The sequence below is a fragment of the Heterocephalus glaber genome, unplaced genomic scaffold, assembly GCF_053883595.1.
Source record: "Heterocephalus glaber isolate CG9 unplaced genomic scaffold, H.glaber_assembly_v1.0 deba00000937, whole genome shotgun sequence".
NCBI lineage: Eukaryota > Metazoa > Chordata > Mammalia > Rodentia > Bathyergidae > Heterocephalus > Heterocephalus glaber.
This window is the reverse complement of record NW_028258173.1, coordinates 2,351,431-2,365,834: the sequence shown is the minus strand read 5'-3', so window position 1 is coordinate 2,365,834 and position 14,404 is coordinate 2,351,431. Positions and strand designations below refer to the sequence as shown.

The following is a 14,404-nucleotide window of genomic DNA, read 5'->3' as shown; positions in this document are numbered from 1 at the left end:
CCTGTCCAGCTTCAGCACTTGGAACAATAAATCTTGGGGGAAAGAAACTGGCCCAATGAACTCTGTCCTTATGGGGCTGGAAGATTGTTGAGAGCCAGTCTATATAATTTTGGAGGAAAAATCCTTGCAAAAATCACTGTGGTTAGGGCCCCTCTGAAGCCTGGCATCTTGCCTGCAAGCTGGCTATGGTATGCGGAAACGTAACTCGGTTTTGCCTCCGGTCATAGTTGAGGCCTCAATGGTCCCATGATACTGTGACACTCAAGGGCAAGATTACATCAACTGAAGACATCCGTGATGCTGTGACATTCCAGGGCAAGATTATATCAGCTGAAGACATCCTGGTTCCTTGAGAACCAAGTGGTAATAAAAAAATAGGTTTTGCCTGGAGGAAAAGACAAACTCCTTATTTACCTGCCTTCTCGCCTGCTACTGTAAGAATGCTTTGCCCATCTCACTGCCCTCATCAGCATAAGATCACCGCCGCCCTCTGAGTCACCCGATACTCCCTCCGATTACTGTGTGCACCCCATAAACAGTGGCTAGCTTGGAGTGTCTTTGGCTTTACCCACTCTGGCATTAGCCTCCTACCGCCCACCATGTACATTGAAAGTGTGTCTCTTTGTCTTTCTTTCTTTAGTGTTTGCCACACCGCTCTCTAGGCAGATGGTGATAGAAGATTCAAGTAGGCCTTTTGCTTCCCTCCTGTCTGAGTCACTTCCTTGTTGCTGGGACACAATACCTGACACCCATAACCTAGAGGAAGAGGGGATTATTTCAGCTCATAGTTTTCACAGGATTCAGGCCATAGTCTATTGGCGCCAAGACAGGAAGAGCATGGACTCAGGGTCTAGGGAAGGAAAGCTGCTCAAGTCATGGAGGCCAGGAAGTACAGAGAGAAGGGAGGATCGGGAGGGAGACCCCCTGCTCCCAGGTCATGCCCCAGTGGCCCACCACTCACGAACAGACCCCACCTCCTAACAGCACTTTAGCTATGACCTCATCCTTGGATTAATTCAAAGATGAGTATGCACAGTGCCCCAGGATCCAGTCACCTTCTAAAAGCACCCCCTCTGAACACGTGAGGCTTTGGAGGGACATTTTAGATCTACACCATGACAGTTCCCTTGTTGGATAAGGCTATGAGTGAGAACCTTTAACTAAGATAAGAACTTGATAACTTCCAAGAGAAACCACTAATGATTGTCTTAGCTTGATGAAAAAAGCACCTTCTAAGTTAGAAGAACTGTGGTTCTATCCTCTTAAGGGAGTCAGGAAGGGCAATTTGGGAAGAATACAAGTAAACGACTTTACGGCTTTGGGTTCTGAGGAGACAGGCGTGGGAATAGGTGGGGAAGGGGCGTAAAAGTGAAATGGAAAAGCAAGACAGCAGAGGCTGCCGGTCTCGAGGCTGACAGTCTAAGGCTTGCGCCTCCTGCCAAAGCCACCAAGGTCACTGTGCACGGAAGATGCACTGCTGAGACTCAGCTGCCCACCTCCCTATGTCTTAGAGATAAACTGTAAAAGCAACATCACCTCCGCCTCCCTGCCCTCTGCTAAGTTCTGCTTCTGTAAAATTCCGCCTGCTCCCTGCCCCTGCATGAAGAACAGATAAATATGAGAACAAACAGAGAAGCGGGGCTCAGACTCTGGAAGGCGACTTCTGCTGGGCCCCTGGCTAGCGATAAACCTGACTTCCCTTCAGCTCTCTGAGTGCTGCTCTCTTCCTTGGTCTGCTGCCCTCAACTCCATTTCAAAAGTTGCCGGGCACTTAAAATATTTTCTTCCCCTTTGAGGGTTAGACCAGGACCATACTTGGTCCAGGCCCCAGCCTATTGTGTCTGGTTTATGAGTCTTATCCTCCTCTTTTGCAGTTCTGGGTGTTGAACCGAGAGCTTCTGCACTGAGCTGCATCGCCAACCCTTTTTTTTCTTTTTGGTATCGGAGATCAAAGTCAGGACCTTGCGCTTGCGAGCCAGGCGGCGGAACCACTGAGCTAAATCCATGGCCCAGAGACAACTGTTTTGATGGGAATGTCACCACTTCTCAAGCCACGAGGATTTCTCCAGAGCTAGGAAGCCAAGATGGAGGTGATGACAAACCCAGTCCCCCAGCTGCCCCTCCCGCCTTTGTGGGTAGGCCGGTATGCACCTCTTCTCCAGAGTGAGCCCGCCAGCAGCTCCCGTGAGTGTAGGGTCAGACGGAGGCACGATTGAGACCACTGAGGCAGGCAACGTCTAAGCAACACTGGATGAGTTTCTTCCCATCTGGGCGCAGATGGGCCAGGGGCGAGAAGGCCTTTGGCACTGAGAGGAGGGGCTCGTGGTTGATATGGGGCATTTTACTTAGCGCCAGGCTCTGGGCTGGCTCTGAGAGAGGCAGATATGTGCCCACCTTTGCCTTCTTGGAACTCCTCAAGGTCTGCTGCTGAACCTCTCCAAATAGGATGTCTGCTCCGCAGACCACATGCAGATCCCACTTCCAGCACGTAGGAAGTGGCTGCTGTCCGCCCACTCGGGCTCCCTCTGCGAAGTACTCACTTGCCGCATGTGACAGCCCACCCCAGGGTGGGCCGGCTGCAGCTTCGTGTACCTTGAACCACAAACTGAGTTGGGAATGCAGAGACACGCTGTAGAAGAGGGTGACCCCCCCCTCCCGGTTTCCAGCGTTGGATCTTAACAATTCCTCTGGCTGCGCCTCAAGAGTGGACCACCCAGCTGGGCTTTGTGAGGGGCCCAGGGACTCCCCAGGCACCTGAGCCGAGTGCCCCTAGGAGCTCAGGTGCAGGTCCTGAGATCAGATGGCAGAGAAGCCAGTCCTGCCAGAGGGGGCACCACAAGGACAGAGCCAGGGTACCCAGCCCGGAGGAAGTGACTGGAGGTGTGGGAGGGAAGGGGCTCAGAGAGGCGGTGGTCGGACGCCACAGGTGTGATTGGTTTGTGCGGCAGGGCAGGTGGTACAGATGCCCCCCCCGCTCAAGTTCCCCCAGCCCGCGCTGGGGGAGATGGCAGGGAGAGTATAGCAGACCGTGGACACCAACAGTTTGGCTCAGGTCCTGCAACACCAGTGTTAAGATTCCAACAGCCGTAGGAGGCAGGACTAGCAGCCTCACAAATGAGGAAACTGAGGCACAGAGGGGCCGTGCGGCCGCGGGCATGGCGCCCACTCCATGGACAGTGACCACTGCCACTGGCCTCGTGGCCATTTGATCCACTCATGACTCCGAGGCGTCTTGAAGCTGGGCAGAGCGGCCCTCCCAGGGTCTGAGCGGTAGGGGACACTATCCAAGGTGTCGGGGGCAGGGCTGGGGACGCGGGTGCTTCAGGGGGTCTCCCCGGCCGCTGTGAGTGGGGGAGACGCGTCAGCCCCGGGGCTCTGAGGGAGGGGCGACTCCGGGGGAGGAGGGCACCGGCCGGGGACCCTGGCCAGGCCCGCGCGGGCCCCGCGGTGCTGGAGGACAGGGGAGAGCGCGCGCGGGCGGGCGGGTGGGGCGTGGGTCTCCCGGTGCCATGTCCCCGGGGCGGGCGTCGGGCGCAGTCGGGCAGGTTGGGGCCGCGGTGCGTCCCGAGGTGCCGGCTCCCAGCTTCGCTTTCTCTCTGGGCCGGGTCGGCCGGGTCAGCCCCGCCTTGCTCCGGCCCCCGCACTGGCCAGACCCGCTCTCCCGCGGCGGACGGCCGGGCCCCGGCCTCGCAAGGGGCCCCGCTACTTCGGGGCAGGGCCCCACCCGCGGGCTGTGTCCCCCCCCCCCGCCCCGGGCCCTTCTGCTGCCCTTCTGCTGCCCTTCTGCTCCCCTCCCACCGCGCTAAGTGCAGCCGCCTTGATCCAAGAGAAAGGCGCGGCCGCCCAGAGCCCAGCGTCCTCCCTACTCCCAGGGGGGGGGGGGGTTTAAAGCCCTCCCGGAAAGGCCTTGAGGGCGAGTGGGTGTGAGGATTTGCAGACTGGGGAGGGGGTGTCACACGCCCCCCCTTCCCTTTTTTGCGGTACAGGGTATTGAAGGGTATTGAACCCAGGCCCTTTGCACTGAGCTCCATCTCCGCCCTTTCCTTTCTCTTTCCTTGCTAACTTTATTGGTACGTTTTAGGTGTCCATTACGATCACATTCATCATCGGGTATTTGTACCTGTGTGCGATATATCTTAGTTCTTGTTTTTGGCTCATTCCCCTTCCCTCTCTTCCACCCCCACCCTCCACCCTTCCCTGTTGGTTTGGCTAAGTCACTGTCTTGCCCTGGCTGGGCTTGCATTTGCGATCCTCCTGCCTCAGCCCTCTCAGAGTGCTGGTATCACAGACTTGTGCCACCTAGGATGGCTGGTCGCGGAGTCCTCCAGTGAGAAAAATTTACCTCCATAAAGGAAATCTGCATTAGCAAAAAGAGCAGGCCCCTGGGACTCAGCTCTCCTTACCTGAGAAACCACCTCTGTGTAACAACACACAAGCTCCTTCAGCACGCGATTCCTTACCCACCTAGCCACTTGCCACTCCTGGTCCTAGCCTGACGTGGCCTAGAGGCTGCATAACCTTCAGCCGCCAGATCCTTCCGGCACTCTGGGATTCTGTGGGACTCCCACGTGCCGGTAAGTACGTAATTAAATATGTCTATTTTTTCCTCTTGTTAATCTGTCTCTTGTTGATTTTGTTCATTGCCCAGCCAGAGAACCTAGGAGGGTGGAAGGAAGCCATTTCTCACTCCCCAACAGTGGGAAGAGAGGGACCTGGGTGGTGGGCGCCCTTGAAGACCTTTGCACAGGGGCCGGGCCCAGACTGGGAGTGGTTGGCTCCGGCCATGGGAGGGGATGGGACACGGTGCGGGCAGGGCTGGACTGCCCCGGGTGAAGCGAAGCGGGGAACTGCACCAGCCTCCCCCACCCCCAGCTGGGCCCTGCCCTGGAACTGTTATCAGGAAGTGGAGACTGAGCCGGGGGAGGAGAGGGATGAGCCAGGCCTGGGAGGGTGTCCCAGGGCCCCTGGTGCCTCTGGGCAGTGGGAGGAGCGGTCTTAGTCGCTGCTTTCCTGGTTCTTTGGTTCGAAGCCAGCAGAGGGGTGATGGGTAGAAGTGTCTTCCGGCTGCCGTCTCCATTCCTGCTGTGACCTTCCCCTAGTTTGACACCACCCACCCCAGAGGGTGCTCAGGGGCCTCGCTCAATGAGAAGAGGCGGCCTCCCCCGCTTCGGGACTCCCTGCTGCCTGCACAGGGCTCACGTGGCTGTCAGTAGTGCCAGCCTACTTACTGGGTGCCTCACCTAATCCTCACCTGTGGCTAATCCTCACCTGAGACACCTGGGGCAGCATGGGCAGGGGCACTGCAGCTGCTCTGCAGGCGGGCAGGCGGCCCCCCACATCCCGTGTCAGAGTCCACGCAGACCCCAACTCTGCCTGTGCGCCCCCCTTCTCAGGAGTCACCTGGGAGAAGCGGCTGGCCCCATGGTCTGTGCTGGACAGCTTGGGCCTTACTGGGAGGGACAGCAGCAGGGGCTTGGAGGGCAGAAGGAGACAGGAGAGCCAAGAGGGGAGGGATTTCAGCCAGGGCAGAGCTAGACTTGGGGTGGGGCAGAGCCCCTGAGCTGCGCAGAGGACACAAGCGGTGCTGGATTTTGATCGATTGGGGGACCCACTGGGCCATAATAATTTCACTTTCTCAGAAAATGAAACCGAAGTGGGACCGTGGTCACGTGACAGGAGGCGCGGCCTATAGCCTGCAGCCTGGGGACTCTGCCCTTTCTTGCAGGACTGCAGGAGACAGCGGCCAGCCGCCGGGAGCCCCTCCAGGCATGGAGTGCCCGAGGTGCCGCCACGTCTCCAGCGAGCAAGCCCCTAAATTCTGCAGCCAGTGTGGACAGCGGCTGCTGCTCGCAGCTCCTGAGCCAGGTGAGGTGGGCGCGGGCGCTTGGGCGGGAGCGGCCGCTGCTTCCCGGGAAGCGCGCTCCTGCGACCGAAGAGCTCTTTGCAGAAGCACTGTCCTTGGTCAGCTCGGTCGGGCCTTGTGCTAGCAGTGCCAGGCGCCTTTCTGAAGTTTCACTTTCGATTCTTCGAAGGAACTGGGAGCCTCTGTTTTCCCACGCGGGTGAGAGGGCCCCGCGGTGCCTGGGGTCTTTACCCGACCCCGGGGTCCGGGAGGGAGGACTCAGTGTTGTTTGTAGTGTGACCGCAAGGGGTCGCCACAGCTCAGGGCCTTTCCTGGCCTTGGTGGTAGACGAATGGAGGCAGGAGCTCTGGGGGTGGCGGGGGATGCTCAGATGCCCCCCCCCCCCCAGGCGGCCGGCTGCCCTCCCTCTCCCTCTCCCCCTCTCCCACTGCCCCAGAGCCCGCTGGGACACCCTAGATGTGCTCCAGTCGCAGGGCCTTTGTACTGCCTGCTCCCACTCCCTTTGTACTGCCCTCCCTGAGTCCTGACCCCCGCCCAGTCTTGCCAGCAGTGGGGCTGTCCTGAGCACCCACGGAAAACCGCGACCTGCGCCTCCCCCAGATTCCCAGTCGCCTTTCACCGAGATTTGCCCTCCGTGCACCTGGCCATGGCGTGTGGCTTCCTGGGAGGCGTCCTCTCTGTGTGCTGCCCCTGTCCCTCGGCCGGGGTGTGGCCCCCGCTCTCCCTCCACACTTGGGTCTCACCGGGCCTTTCTTGGCCCCAAGAGGTGTGAGGAGGCTGCTGCTGTCGGTTGTTGATCTTTGTCTCACTGATTCCCTGTGTGTGTGTGTCTAGGGATCCAACCCAGGGGCGATTTATCACTGAGCTAGACCCCCAGCCCGTTGTATCTTTTTAAGTTTTGAGACAGGGTACCCAAAGTTGTCCAGAAGGGACTCAAACTTGGCGATCCTCCTGCCTCAGCCTCCCTCTGATTTCCTTTTCTTCCCGACTCTTTGGGGAAGGGCTTTGGCTGACATTTTAATGGCTCTGCCTTTTTGAGTCCCTGGGATTGGCCAGGTCGCAGCAGCTTGTGTGTACTTGGTGACCGACAGAGTAGCTGCTCTGGTGAAAGACTCCTTGCGTTTAGATTGGTGGAGCCCCTGGTGCCTGGGTCCTGTGGGACATCACCCCCCACCTGCTGGGGCACTAGGAAGAACATCTGCCGTGTGGGGCTGTGCAGCTCCAGAGATGAGAAGACACCAGTCTGCTCGCCCGTGATTTGCCTGGCACTGTGCTGAGTGTGCAGCTGTGATAAATCCCTGCTACAGATGCTGGGAGCAAAGCACAGAGAGGTTAAGTAACTCAGCCACAGTCACACAGCTAGCACCTGGCAGAGGCAGGATTTGAACCCTTTGGAGTCCATGTCTTGGGAGGACCCTTGGATCACGTTCTGCTGGCCTCAGTGTGAAGGGAGAAAACTGGGTGCTGGTGCGGTCTCCTTTGATGAGCAGGCACAGGCCTGCAGGGTTGGGGGGACTGGGTAATTACTGATAGGGAACAAAGCGGGGTGGTCAGGTTCCTGACTGTGGCTGGGGGGGTGGCTTTTTTAAGTCTCAGGCTCCTGTGGGGACATGGGCGACCCCATGGCCATCCCTGGTGGGGACTCCCTGAAAGGTCGCTCTCCCTGCCTCCTTCGTTCTGGGTGAGGCCTTGGACAGGACTGTGAGGGCCACTGAAGCGTGTGCCAGCAGAACAGGAAAAAATGAAGGTCTGTCTGAGAGGGTGGGCGTGTGGCATTTCCCTGGGAGATGCCGTTGAGTCTTCTCATACTTGAACTCTGCCCCACGGCCGCCCGTCGGGCAGGTGGCAGGTGGGGGGAGGCGGGCAGCCGCCCTATGTGCCCTGAGTCAGGGCTCCGCCGCCTCCTCACTTGGCTGCGACTCTGTGTACAGGAATAGAAACTGAAACGGGGCACAGCGAGCCAGGAGGCTTGCCTCGTGTGTGAGGCCCCTCTCCTCCCCCAAAGAGAGGGAAAAGGAAACTGAAATTGGAACGGGGCTTGGCGCGCTGCAGCTATGGAAAGGAAGGCGGCCCCTGCCTCTCCTTCCATTCAGCCACTCACAGCTCCTCCTGGCCAGCAGCAGCAGGCATGGGGGCCAGGGGTGGGCTCCAGTCCCCAGAAAGCCCGGTGCGACTTGTCCCTCCATTGCTGGAAGGTTATTTTGAGGGGTGACACCCTGGGCACCATGTCATGCTCCCGTTTTCCAAGTCTTCAGGAAGGTTAGACGTTTTTATAACAGAAGGATCAGATGAGAATCGTCAGCCCACAGGGCTGGGAGCTCGGGAGGGCAATGGTGGGGTCACTCCTGGGGGTTCAGCTCAGGCCCTGGTGTGGGTGGGTGGGGTACAGACTGAGAAGGGGGAGAAGGGGCCCAGCAGCAGCCTGAGGACCAGGGCCAGGGACGTGTGGGCAGGGTGGGGAGTGGCCCGGCTGTGGGTATTTGCTTTCTGAGTTTTGCTCACCTCTACCTGCTGGCTCCAGACCTGGCACACAGGGCAGAGTTGTGTTGTACTGTTTGCTCGTGCTGATGCAGGAGATGAAATATAAAAATATTATATCTCCTACCTGTTAGCTGTCTGGTACGGCGAGTCCGTGTTCTTTGAAATCAAAGAATGAATTCTAGGAACAACGGAGGTTTAGAGTAGGAAAATATTTATTGAGAGGATGGCTCCTAAGAGGCCGGAGGGGACCTGAATGTGTAGCTGGGGACCCCACTTTACAGGGGAGTTTGGTAGTGCACAACCACGTGGGTAGACAGCCCCAGTTAGTTATAGGGTTTTCACCTTTTGTCCTGACCCTCTTGGGGGCTTAGTCTTGTCTGGCTCCCCATTACATTTCTATCTAACTTAGCTGTCTGTAACACTGGGGATCAAACCCAAGGCCTTTGCACTGACCTACATTTTCAGCCCTTTATTTTTATTTTGAGTCAGGGTCTCACTAAGTCACCAAGTTGCCTAGGCTGCTGGGCTTGAATTTTCGATCTTCCTTCCTGGGCCTCGGGGAGTGCTGGGATTAGAGGTGTACCCCACCTTCCTGGCGGCAGTTTTCTTGTCTTCTTTTGTTCAGTACCAGGAAGTTGCAGTTTTCTTGAAAGGGCAACTTTAAAATTAGGACTTTTCTCGTCTCCTTTTTACCTCTCTGTATTTTTCTTGCTTTTTCTTCTATTTTTAAATTAAAAAATTTTTTTTTGAGACAGAGTCTCACTAAGTAGTTTAGGCTGGGCTTGAGCTCACTATAGGGTCCAGGCTGGCCTCAACTGTCAGCGGTCTTCCTGCCTCCACCTTTCAAGTGCTGGGATTACAGCTGCGCACCACCATACCCGGCCACTGGCTTTATTTCTTCTATCCCACCTCACTCTCCATGCCACTGGGGGGCCTGGACAGATTCTCAGACTTCTCTGTGCTTTGCTCTTATGATTTCTGCATTTGGCTACTTTCCTTTGTATGACAGTGACTGCAGAAATTTGCATGTAGGTGGCCGATGACCTGCCTCGGACATGAGGACCTGAAGTCCCCGGTGGCCTCTTTCCTTGCCCTGGCCTGGCCCCTTATGCTCAGACTGACACTGCATCTTGTTCTTCCCTGTTTTGCCTGGCCAGGCCTCGAGGGCTGACTCAGCAGCCAGCCCTGGGGACTCCCCTCCACTGCAGGGGAGGGGTCAGGCTGCCTACCCTGGAGCTGCTGCACTGGCAGGCTAGGGCTTTCTCCTTCGCAAATGCCCTGGCAGCTCCCTCGGCTGCAGGCGGCCTGGCTCCTTGGTTCCGTTTCCCGGCACAGCCTCTGGGCCCCGGGAGGGGCTGATCTTGTCATCCGTGCAGCGCCGGGAATGGGTGGAAGTGGCATCTCAGCATTTCTGTTCTGATTTCCTTCATTGGCGGGGAAGCCAAACTTGGGGAGTTTGGGGATCACCTGTATATTTTTTTCTTTGAACTGCCTTTGCCTCTGCTCCCTCCCCTCATACTAGGGATTGAATCTAGGACCTTTGCACTAAGCTATGGCCCCAGCCCCTTTTTAATTTTTTTTTATTTTGGGACAGAGTCTGTTTATTGTCCAAGATAACTTCGAGTTTGTAATCCTCCTGCCTCAGCCTCCTGAGTAGCTGGGATTCCCGGTGTGTACCACCATACCTGGTACCTTTTCTTGTATTGATGCTTGGAGCAGTCCAGCTTCCCAGCTCAGCAGGAGGAAGGCCAGGCCCCTGCTGGGAGGGTTCAGTTGTTTGAAGGCCTCTTACCCCTTCATCTGGCCCTGGCCACCCTGCCCTTCTCCATGAGGCAGTAGGGGAAATAGTGCTGGGATCCTGAGCATCCGGAGCTATTGGTCCCTAAAGGGGGAGAATGCTGTAGCCCTTCTTCACTTTGACTGGCGAGGGGAGATGCCAGGTCCTGAGTGGGGGAGGTTGAGCAGGGCTGCCCTATGGGAGGGACAAAGCTCAGGGCCCCCAGTTTCTGATTCAGTGTTGGGGGTACAAAGGCAAGTGGTCCAGGCTGTCTGTCGAAGATCTTTTTTCCAGCTTCTGCTTTTTGGCTAGAAAGATGTGTGCGTGTGCATGCATACAAGCACAAGCACCCATGCAGACCTTTGGAGGCCTTGTCATCAGTTCTAAGTCCTGTCAGTAACCTTCCTTCAGGGAAACTCCCCAGGGCCATGAGCACCCGTGCGCAGGGAGCTGGGTCTTCCGAGTCCTGCCTTCCCCAGCCTGCGGAGGCAGCAGCCGGGCCAGACCGCGCTGCGAGCTGGGGTGGAGGTTTCTAGAGCAGGGCGTGCACCTGGGGCAGACATGGGGGCTTGGAGAGGGGTCTCGGGACCAGGAGAAGAGAAGGTTCTCGACAGAAGAATTGTGGGAGAGAGCTGGGGTTACAGGGACCCACGTGTGGGAGTGGATGCCCCTCGAAGGCGGCCGCGGGCTGACTTTGTGAGCATCGAGTGGATGGCTGCTGTGGATGGGTGTAGACCAGCAGGTGGACAGAAGGGTCAGGGCCAGGGTTTAGAGCCTCCAGAGGCCTCCGGACCACCACAAGAAGGAGCAGCCTTTGGGAGGAGAGGAGTGGGCGGCCACTGCTTTAGAGGTGTGGAATTGAGGCATTGGGCTGGTGGATATTCAGACCCACTGCCTTGTTCTCTGGCCTGCCCCTCGCAGTAGCTGGGGTCGAGGGCCCGGCCCTGTCCTGCCTGGCCTTGGAGGAGGGCAGGGCTGATCTGCCTCAGCACCTGCTCGAGGGCAGGGGCCAGTGCCCCCTTCCCTGGCTCCTCAGTCTCCTCTGATCTTCCTTAATCTGCCCTCAGATGCAGATGCTGAGAACAACCCCTTGGTGTGCTCAGCCCCCAAAGGAGAGAGAGCGCTCGGAGAAGCACCGAAGGAGAATGACGACCTGCATTCGATCCCAGGCTCCTCTGACTGGCAGGAAAATTTAGAGGATCCTGAATCGGACACCCCCTGGATCCTCGTCCAAAAGGTGAGGGAACTGTTCCAGCCTGTGCCCACCCCGCCTGTCCCTGACTGTCACCCTGCCCTCTGCTGTACCTGGAAGCTGTTTTCCAAGATGGTTTGATTGGTGGCCGAGCTAGGTACACTTTGAGAGACCTTTGCTCTCCCCATGGTGTCTTCTCTGGGACAATGTTACTGAACAGCTGTCTGGCTGGCACCCCAAAGTGCTACCCCAGCCTGCAGATCCATGCTCCTGGGAAGTGACAGAGCTGTCCCTTGTCTGCTTCTCCAGCACGGGAGCCGTGGCTTCCCGGCCCCTGGGGTCTCCTGTCCAGCTCCAGACCTGACACATGTGGGTGTGGCCAGACATCCGTGGGTCCTGCTTTTCCCTGGGCCTCTCTGTGTGGGGGTGGGAGGCTGGCTGGCTCTGGGCGAGGTTGGCACTGGGAGTGCATGGGCAGCCGACTGCCCTTCCTCCAAGGGTGAGGCTCAGCCTGTTTCTGTGCCCCGTGGCTCCAACAGAATCTGTGGTGTGCTGGACACTGCAGAGCATTTCTTCAGTAAGGAGCCCAGTCGGAGCCCTGGGGAGGCTTCTTCCCAAGGAAGTGTCTGCTGCAGCCCAGTGCAGACCCCAGTGGCCATGTCCACATGTCTGCTTGCTGCTGGGTACGGAAGGAGTGAATTTGGCTTTTTTTGGTTGTTTTTATTTTTTGGTCCTAGGGATTGAACCCAGGGCCTTCGCTCGGAGTTACATCCCCAGTCCCTTTTAAACATTTTTTACTTTGGGACAGGGTCTCACTGAGTTTCTAAGTCACTTAGGCAATTCTCCTGCTTCAGCCCCCTGGAGTGCTGGAATTACAGGCATGTGCCACCATGTCCCGCTGTGAAGTTGCCTTTCTGTGACTGGGGTGGGCCCGTTTTCTGTATTGTTCCTGGTTGCTGGTGATCTGTGGGCAGTGGGAGAGGAAGAGACACAGCTGGCTGCGCCCTGATCTGTTGTTAGGGTTTGCATGGGAGCCTTGTGTGGCGGCGGTAGTGTGTGTGGGGTGCGTATGTGTGTATGGCTTGTATTTGAGGACAGCCTGAGCTGCATAGTGAGTTTAAGGCCAGTCTGAGCTACAGAGCGAGATCCTGTCTCAAAAAAAAAGTCTTGAAATCTTCAAAAGATGAGTGATTTGTGGTATAAAAGTGATTCCTCAATTAGTGCAGCAACCAATTTCTCAATAGAAGATAGCGTTGGAGTCCAGAAGATAGCAAATAACATACTCAAGTGCTGAAAGATAGATAATAGATTAATTAATTAATAAAAAGCTATCAATGTAATTTTGTATCTAGAAAAATATCCTTGAAACATAGAGAAGGTTATAAGATTATAAAGGAATGTATGAGCAACTCCAGACCCAACTTCAGGCAACAGTTGCTTAAATGTAGAACCAAAAGCACAAGCAACAAAAGAAAAAAAATAGACACTTGGACTTTGTCAAAATGAAAAATTTTGAATATTCAAGGACAAAATAAAGTGAGAAGACAGTCTGCGGAAAGGGGAAAATATTTGCCAATCATGTATCTGATAGTTTTCTTCCACGCTGTGTAGAAAACTCTTAGAACTTGACATTAAAACATAGTTCAATTTAAATATGGGCAAAGCACTTGCTGAAGCGTTTCTCCAGAGGAGACTTACACGTGGCCAGCAAGCATGTGACAGTGTGGACATCGCTGATGACCAGGAGGCACAGACTGGTCTGTGGACTGGAGTCTCAAACGCGAGGGGCCAACAGCTGTTGGGCAGAACTTGGAACGGCAGAGGCACAGCGACAGTGGGGCCGGAAAGCACTGCAGCTGCCATGCAAGGCAGTCAGCCATTCACCAGAGAGTTACGCACAGAATTGCCTTCTGACCCAGCAGTTCCACCTCTGGGTACAGCTCGCAGAGAAAGGAAAACAAACATCTTCCCCCTCGAGTTCAATATAGCATTACCTATACCAGTCAAAAGGTAAAGTGGCCAGTGTGGTGGTCTACAACTGTAATACCAGCATTCTAAGGGGCTGGGGCAGGAGGATTGCAAGTTCGAGCCCAGGCTGGGCAATTTAGTGGGACTCTGTCTCAAAATAAAGAACTGAAAATAGCTGTGGGCTTGTAGCTCCAGTTCAAGGGCCCTGGGTTCAATTCCCAGTACTAAAAAAGAAGAAGAAGAAGAAGGAGGAGAAACTTACATGTCCATTCCCAGATGAATGGATAAACCGGTTGTGATGTATAGCTACAGTGGACTATTATTTGGCTATGAAAAAGGAGGACCAGTGCTGCACCGAGGATGGACCTCAGAAGCATGCTGAGGAAAGGATGCCGGATGAGTGTGCCCCGTCGGTGTGGACTGCAGAGTGCACACATCCTTGGAGAGAAGGCAGATCAGTGGTTGCCAGGCTCCAGGAGGAGGGGAGTGGGCAGGTGCTGTGTAATAGAAATGGGCCTTTTAGGGGGAACCTGTTGGATAGAGCCGGTGATGGACAACACTGTGTCTACTGGAAAAGTCACTAAATCGTCCACTTGAAGATGGCTTGTTTGGGGCTGGGGATGTAGCACAGTGGTTGAGCGCTTGCCTGGGCTGCACCAGTCCCTGGGTTTGGTCCTCAGCACCACAAAGAAAGAAAAACGCTCTAAATTTTATGATTTTCATCTCAACAGCAACACATTATGGGCAGGGCATGGAGGTGCACGCCTGCAACCCCAGCACTCTAGGAGGCTGAAGCAGGAGGGTCACAAGTTCAAGCCCCACCTGGACGACTTAGTGAGACCCTGTATCTAAAAGCAAAAAAGGGGCAGGTGCTGGAGATGAAGCTCAGTATGGAGGCCCTGGGTTCAATCTCCAGTAGTCAAAGAGCAAAGAGAGAGAGGTACGCACTATACACAGCATTGACACCGGAGGAGACTTGTGGGAAAAAAGGCCCAATCCACACTTGAGTTCAGGACACGGTGCACACTTGCACCTGTGGCCTCCTGCTGGTGAGCAGCTCGCGGGGCTGCCGTGTGTGTCCCAGTCTTGTGTGCCCGTGTCATTCCGCGCCTGACGCGTGTGT

General features: G+C 56.1%; 1 protein-coding gene across 2 annotated transcripts in view; it reads left to right on the top strand.

The window, feature by feature from the left end:
* Positions 1-5,267: 5,267 nt before the first annotated feature.
* Rnf213 (ring finger protein 213) overlaps positions 5,268-14,404 on the top strand; it is a 101,574-nt gene continuing 92,437 nt past the window's right edge. For both annotated transcript variants that reach the window (XM_021241141.2, XM_013078126.3), the window contains exons 1-3: positions 5,268-5,424; positions 5,726-5,865; positions 11,189-11,358. In XM_021241141.2, coding sequence (XP_021096800.2) covers positions 5,288-5,424; positions 5,726-5,865; positions 11,189-11,358 — 447 coding nt within the window. In that variant the 5' untranslated portion in view covers positions 5,268-5,287. The remainder of the gene's footprint in view (positions 5,425-5,725; positions 5,866-11,188; positions 11,359-14,404) is intronic.